Source organism: Solanum stenotomum, unplaced genomic scaffold (genome assembly GCF_019186545.1).
Source record: "Solanum stenotomum isolate F172 unplaced genomic scaffold, ASM1918654v1 scaffold30208, whole genome shotgun sequence".
In the NCBI taxonomy this organism is placed as follows: Eukaryota; Viridiplantae; Streptophyta; class Magnoliopsida; order Solanales; family Solanaceae; genus Solanum; species Solanum stenotomum.
Window position 1 is genome coordinate 49,741 of NW_026030866.1, and position 7,500 is coordinate 57,240.

General features: G+C 32.7%; 2 protein-coding genes, 1 long non-coding RNA gene and 1 other non-coding gene across 4 annotated transcripts; all 4 read right to left on the reverse strand.

Moving 5' to 3' along the window:
* Window positions 1-1,205: 1,205 nt before the first annotated feature.
* Window positions 1,206-1,279, reverse strand: TRNAW-CCA (transfer RNA tryptophan (anticodon CCA)). Its single transcript has one exon. It is a non-coding gene; the product is annotated as a tRNA-Trp (tRNA).
* A 1,481-nt stretch (window positions 1,280-2,760) lies between these two features.
* LOC125851813 (uncharacterized) lies at window positions 2,761-3,876 on the reverse strand. Its single transcript, XR_007444938.1, has 2 exons — window positions 3,375-3,876; window positions 2,761-3,343 (listed from the first exon to the last, which is right to left on the reverse strand). It is a non-coding gene; the product is annotated as an uncharacterized LOC125851813 (long non-coding RNA).
* A 576-nt stretch (window positions 3,877-4,452) lies between these two features.
* Window positions 4,453-5,612, reverse strand: LOC125851808 (50S ribosomal protein L14, chloroplastic-like). The gene is made up of 2 exons (XM_049531547.1): window positions 5,253-5,612; window positions 4,453-4,551 (listed from the first exon to the last, which is right to left on the reverse strand). Exons 1-2 carry the CDS (start codon window positions 5,610-5,612, stop codon window positions 4,453-4,455), a joined length of 459 nt encoding a protein of 152 aa, XP_049387504.1.
* A 122-nt stretch (window positions 5,613-5,734) lies between these two features.
* LOC125851810 (50S ribosomal protein L16, chloroplastic) lies at window positions 5,735-6,091 on the reverse strand. The gene has a single exon (XM_049531548.1). The coding sequence runs from the start codon at window positions 6,089-6,091 to the stop codon at window positions 5,735-5,737; it is 357 nt and encodes a 118-aa protein (XP_049387505.1).
* Window positions 6,092-7,500: the final 1,409 nt, after the last annotated feature.

The window sequence follows — 7,500 nt, forward strand, 5'->3', positions numbered from 1 at the left end:
TCAATAGAAAATTCTTTCAATTCAATGAAAAAGATTCTCATATTCCCACAATTTAAGTAGATGCGAGATATAGAAATTCTCTTTTCGGAGTTGTGGAAGCCGTTTTGTTGTTGGAATCTTTTTTTTAAAGAAATAGAAATTACTAGTTTTAGAATCTAGTTGGACAAAAAAAAGAGTTTTTAAAGCGGTTGTGTGATAACTTTTTCTTCTCCCTCATTCAAGATATTATGTAAATTAATATATTACTGAATCTAATGAGTTAAACTTAAATTAAAGTCAAAAGCAAAAGTTTTATAAGGTAACTGTTTGCTTTAAAATCGAAAATGGATTCGATACAATTCACCAGAATCTAAGAAATGATCAAATTAGAAAATCATTTCTATTTTGATTCTATAAAAATGTAAGTTTCATTTTTGAATGAAGTTAGACGATACAACTCTTATTAGTTTAATAGTTTACCCAAGAGTTACTCAATGAATCGGTTGATTGGAATTGCGGGATGGATAGATGTTACAGATGATGAATCAATTTCTTTTATATGTCTGGCACTTTATCTTTGTTAGTGCTGTCTGCCTATAATAATAGCTTAATCAAAAACTTTTGTCTACCCTCCTATTTTCTTTTGCAAAATTTGAAACTTAGGTAAGTGCTTTTTAAACATATGTATAAAAAGAAAATATTTCATTTAATTTAGCCCCTTCATGCTTACTATAACTAGTTATTTCGGTTTTCTATTAGCGGCTTTAACTATAACCTCAGCTCTATTTATTGGTCTGAGCAAGATACGACTTATTTAAATTGAATATTTAAAATGAACAATTCGTAAAAAGAAATCCTTCTGTGGGATTACGTGTATTCTATATTTACTTACGTTACCTGTCATTGAGATTCATGTCAATTCGGATTAATATTTAGGTACCGATATTACCTAGTTTTTTTTCTACTTTCAAACAAAAAAAAATGATTAAAGTTTTTCTATTTGGAATCGTGTTAGGTTTAATTCCTATTACTTTGGCTGGATTATTCGCAACTGCATATTTACAATATAGGCGTGGTGATCAGTTGGACCTTTGATTAATTAACATTTATTTTTGATTGACCTCCTCCTTTCTTTAATTCACAGGCACAGGAGGTCAAATTCCGATTGTTGTGAAAGTTACTGAATGGATCTATTTTATTCTAATTCGATCTAAGAAGAAAAAAATCACGCTCTGTAGGATTTGAACCTACGACATCGGGTTTTGGAGACCCACGTTCTACCGAACTGAACTAAGAGCGCTTTCTCATCAGAATAGATAAGACTGTAAACAAAAGGATTCTTTTCATAACCCCAATACATTTTGTATGCATATACTAGAATAGCATGATAAAAATCAAAGATTATGTCCAATTTGAAGCGATCTCAAGTGATCCCTCGTTACTGCTCAAAGGAGCAGTAATAGGTAGGGATGAGAGGATTTGAACCCGTGACATTTTGTACCCAAAACAAACTCGCTACCAAGCTGCGCCACATCCCTTCAATTGTTCCACAGTGTAATTGTAGAGAATTCCTGTCTTGTTTTCCACATAGTTATTTCCTCCATTGATATATACAAATTTCTGCTCATTTCATTTTTTTGGTCTCATTTAACATATAATAGTAAAGGGAAAAGACTTCTCTTATAGATTATATAGAAAATACTTATATACAATTATATACAAAATATATAAATACAGAACCCGTCGTAAAAATAAATTAGTCTTTTTCGGAAATTCTCGGTAAGAAAGAAGGGGATGTATTTTTTTTTCTGTTTTAAGAAAAGGAAAATCTTATTTCCCGAATCATTGTACATTTCAATTTGAATTAGGAATTTTGTGTCCAACTCTAAGCAGCCCTTAACTACATATGCATCTGATCATATATGTATTATCTATTCCAATAAATAATACAAAAGAAGGAGGTTTTTCAATGCGAGATCTAAAAACATATCTCTCTGTGGCACCAGTACTAAGTACTCTATGGTTCGGGGCTTTAGCAGTTCTATTGATAGAGATTAATCATTTTTTCCCGGATGCGTTGACATTCCCCTTTTTTTCATTCTAGTTATTGTCATGGGAAGGAATGAAGAAAATTAGAGATCCAATCAAATATTGGTGATGAATCCCTCTCCCCCTCTTTTCTCTTTTTTCCCTTTTTAGAATAAGGGAGGAAAGAGAAAGAATAAAAAAAGTCGATTCAACATTCGGGCTCAAGTTCGAATTAACTGAATATTAATCATAGAGGAATGGGGGTAGAATAGAAAATAGGGGTCTAGGGCAAGAGTATTATACAAGATACTTAAATGATTACTTCAATTTGAAATATACTTTAGAAAAATCGTTGTATTTTACTATGACTTTGCTTTACTATTACTTTATTTTCGTGATTTTAATCTTTGACTTTTAGAATTAGATTTCAAGTTAGTAATTTCTATTTTATCCTTTCTTCGTTTTGAATCGAAAATAGAAGAGTTGAGTAAATCAAAAATCCAAAGGAGGTTCATGGCCAAAGGGAAAGATGTCTGAGTAACGGTGATTTTGGAATGTACTAGTTGTGTCCGAAACAGTGTTGATAAGGTATCAAGAGGTATTTCCAGATATATTACTCAAAAGAACCGGCACAATACGCCTAATCAATTTGAATTGAAAAAAATTTGCCCCTATTGTTACAAACATACGATTCATGGGGAGATAAAGAAATAGAGCGAACCAAGTACCTGTGTCTTACCCTTTCAAGGAAGGGGAAAAAATGACATTATATATATAACATATTTAAATAGAAAATAAACAAATCCTATTTTTGAAAAATCCTATTTTGAGTGGATTTAAAATGAATTAGAATGAAGAAATAGGATTTTAGGGATAAGGAATAAATTAAACAAACAAACCATGGATAAATCCAAGCGACCTTTTCTTAAATTCAAGCGATCTTTTCGTAGGCGTTTGCCCACGATTCAATCGGGGGATCGAATTGATTATAGAAACATGAGTTTAATTAGTCGATTTATTAGTGAACAAGGAAAAATATTATCAAGACGTGTGAATAGATTGACCTTGAAACAACAACGATTAATTACTCTTGCTATTAAACAAGCTCGTATTTTATCTTTGTTACCTTTTCTCAATAATGAGAAACAATTTGAAAGAACCGAGTCGACCTCTAGAACTACTGGTTTTAAAGCCCGAAATAAATAGGCTTACTTTTTCTTCACTTGAATCATAATTACAAGAATCTAGATTTGAGTATCGTGTCGTAAGAAAAAAATGAATCGGAAAAAAAGAAATCTGTTTTTATTGAATTGAATGTGTTCATTCATTTTGACTACTTTAGTATATTTTCTCATACTAATTTCTACTCTAAGTATATTTTCTCATACTAATTTCTACTCTACCTTCCCGGAGTTCATTCTCCGGGTAACTCCATTTAAATTATTCTGGTGGATTCTTTCCAATCTACTTCCTTTATGATTTCGTTCGAAATCATATAAAGACAATTCCTATTTGATATAGCTATTTGTGCAAGTATTTTACGGTTAAGATGCAACTGTCTCTTGTACAGATCGTGTATTAATCTACTATAACTATAGGATACTCCCCTTTCGCGAATTACTGCGTTTATCCTAGTGATCCACAAACGACGAAAATCTCTCTTTTTCTTATCCCTATCCCGATGAGCCGAAACTAAAGTTCTTATTTTCTGTTGAGTAATAGTTCTAGTAAGCCTTGAATGAGCCCCTCGAAAGCTTGATGCAAATAAACGAATTTTTGTTCTACGTCTCCGAGCTATATATCCCCGTTTAATTCTGGTCATTGAATAAATGAAACTTTGACGAATAACTAATTGATTGCCTTTCTTTCAGTTATTCCTTTCCCCCTTCCTAGTCTATTAATAACAAAACGAATTTTTCCAATGTATAAAATCAAAATTCCAATGGCTTTGGCTACTCTAACCTTCCCGACCACGATTTTTTTTTTAGGTATTTCACTGCGAAATAAGACAGAACTAAGAAATTGTATTTTCCTAGGTATCAAAAATATAGTAAATAAAAGAAATCAAAAAAGAAATAGTGGGTTCCTTCGTTTCTATGGTTACTTCTTAAACGGTGAGGTCTTCTCTATACACCGGAGCCTTTACTTTATACTTTAATTTACTATTTAATCAACTAATTGATGTTATTGGGAACTTGTATAGTTCACACACTTTGGCTCTACCCATGAATTATCCAGTAATAGGTCTTTCACAATCAGATTTACACGGTATTTAATTGTGAAAGTTTGCTGGGTAGCTGACCCTCTTATATTGAACGGAAGCTCTTATTTTCATATTTCTCATTCCTTACCTTAATTCTGAATCTATTTCTTGGAAGAAAATAAGTTTCTTGAATTTTTCATCTCGAATTGTATTCCCACGAAAGGAATGGTGAAGTTGAAAACCTAATCCTTCAAATCTTTGTTGTGGAGTCGATAAATTATATGCCCTTTGGTTGAATCATAAGGACTTACTTCAATTTTGACTCTATCTCCTGGCAGTATCTGTATAAAACAAAGTTCCTTTGAGGTATCAACGAATGCGAAAGATATTAGACAACTCTCCCCCCTTTTTTTCTTTTTCGCAAATAGGAAGTTTCGAATCCAATTTGCATATTATAAAGGATTACCAGATATAACACAAAATTTCTCCACCTATTCCTTCTAGTTGCGCCTCTCGGTCTGTCATTATACCTTGAGAAGTAGAAAGAATTACAATCCCCATTCCACCTAAAATTCGTGAAATTCGTTGATAATTAGAATAGATTCGTAGACCAGGTCGACTGATTCGTTTTAAATTTAAAATATTTCTATAGGGTCTTTTCCTATTCCTTCTATGTCGCAGGGTTAAAACCAAAAATATTTGTTGTTTTCTCGATGTTTTCTCACGTTTTCGATAAAACCCTCTCGTAAAAGTATTTGAACAATATTTTCGGTAATATTAGTAGATGCTATTCGAACCACCCTTTTTCGATCCATATCAGCATTTCGTATAGAAGTTATTATCTCAGCAATAGTGTCCCTGCCCATGATGAACTAAAATTATTGGGGTCTCCAAATTTGATATAATCAACGTGTTTTTTACTTATTTATTTTTGAATATGATATGAATTATTAAAGATATATGAGTGAGACACAATCTACTAATTAATCTATTTCTTTCAAATACTCCACTCGAAACAGATCACAATTTCATTTTATAATACCTCGGGAGCTAATGAAACTATTTTAGTAAAATTTAATTCTCTCAATTCCAGGGCGATTGCACCAAAAATTTGAGTTCCCTTTGGATTTCCTTCTTGATCAATAACAACTGCAGCATTGTCATCATATCGGATTATCATCCCGTTGTCACGTTTGAGTTCTTTACAGGTACGCACAATTACAGCTCTGACTACTTCTGATCTTTCTAGAGGCATATTTGGTACTGCTTCTTTGATCACAGCAACAATAACATCACCAATATGAGCATATCGATGATTGCTAGCTCTTATGATTCGAATACACATCAATTCTCGAGCCCCGCTATTATCCGCTACATTTAAATGGGTCTGAGGTTGAATCATTTTTTTAATCCGTTCTTTGAATGCAAAGGGCGAAGAAAAAAAAGAAATATTTTTGTCCAAGAAAAAAAAACATGCGGTTTTCTTTCATATCTAAGAGCCCTTTCTACATTTTTTCTATTACATTACGAAATAATGAATTGAGTTCGTATAGGCATTTTGGATGCTGCTAGTGAAATAGCCCTTCTGGCTATATTTTCTGTTACTCCACCCATTTCATAAAGTATTCGCCCCGATTTAACAACAGCTACCCAATATTCAGGGGATCCTTTTCCTGAACCCATACGTGTTTCTGCGGGTCTTAGTGTAACTGGTTTGTCTGGAAATATGCGTACCCATATTTTTCCACCTGGACGTGCATTTTGTGTCATTGCCCGTCGGCCTGCTTCTATTTGTCGAGATGTAATCCAAGCAGGTTCAAGTGCCTGAAGAGCATATTTACCGAAAGAAATATGATTACCTCGAGAAGATATTCCCTTCATTCTGCCTCTATGTTGTTTACGGAATTTGGTTCTTTTGGGGTTATAGTTGATGGTTGGTTCTGAATTCCATCTCTACTACAGACGTGAGAGTTTCTTCTCATCCAGCTCCTCGCAAATAAAAGGATTCAAAAAAATTCAATTTGAATTAAGCTAGAATAGTCAATCTTAAGTTAAGATATATATGTATTTACTGAGTAATACCTTGAACGTGGGCTTCTTTGAGATTTCATTAAATCTATTAGTAATTTGTATATCTTGTTTGAATAGATAACTAAACTTTGTAGTTTTCTAAAGAGAAATAAAAAAAATTGTATTATTATACCAAATCCTTATTTTGTCCTTTATTGTATTGTCCTAAATTTTGCAATAAAAAAAGTTTTCGCGGGCGAATATTTACTCTTTCAATCCCTATTTCATTTGTACGGTTAACTCGTGACTTCTCAGATCTCAGAATACATGAATTAATCTCTGGTTCGTTCCGCCATCCCGACCAGTGAATCATTAAGATTCCTTTTTCAATAGAATCTTTTGCATTCACAAGTTCCGTCGTTCCCATCACTTCTTACTTAATGGTTAGGTCCGAATTCTACAATGGAGCTCATAATCAAATTGGTTCTTGAGTCAATCTTCTCAGTCTTTATTGGCTCGAAGCTCTTGATTTTTTGTTCTATTTCTATAAGAAGATTCTTTTTAGTATGGTATGAATGCGTATTGATGCTTTATTACACTACCTTTTATGAGATTACTCATAGACCTTACATATTGGAATTTTATATCATTGGTATTCTTTTTCTCTCTTTCTCTCATCCTTCCGTTTATCCACATCTTTTTTGTCTATTTTGCTTTACAACTTAGAATCAGATTTTTTTTTTTATGAAAAAGATTTCAGTTGCTACAAAGATATGACCTATATATCATATCTTGACTGGTTCTTTAGATCCAGATAATGCGAAGTGATGGGTTGGTTATTAGTTCTATAGTTTTTAGTTCATACTATGTGGGCTGGGCTTTTTTAATCCTAACCCTAACAAAACCAACGAGTCACACACTAAGCATAGCAATTATATCAAATGGTCAATCGAATTTTTATTCAACCTTATAGAATTAAGAATTATAAATGTCCCCCTTGATTAGAAAAAGAATGGATTGGTCTTTTTTTTTTGTTCAATCATTGGATAGAAGGGAAAGACAAGTACTCAAATTATTCCTCATCTAGAAATATCCAAATTTTGATGCCCAATATTCCATAGATAGTTCGAACTATATAAGAGCAACAATCAATTTTAGCTCGAATCGTTTGTAGGGGAACCCTGCCTTCTCTGATCCATTCTACTCGTGCAATTTATTTTCCGTCTATACGCCCCGCAATTTGTATTTGAATTCCTTTTGTATCCGTTTGTTCTGTTAAT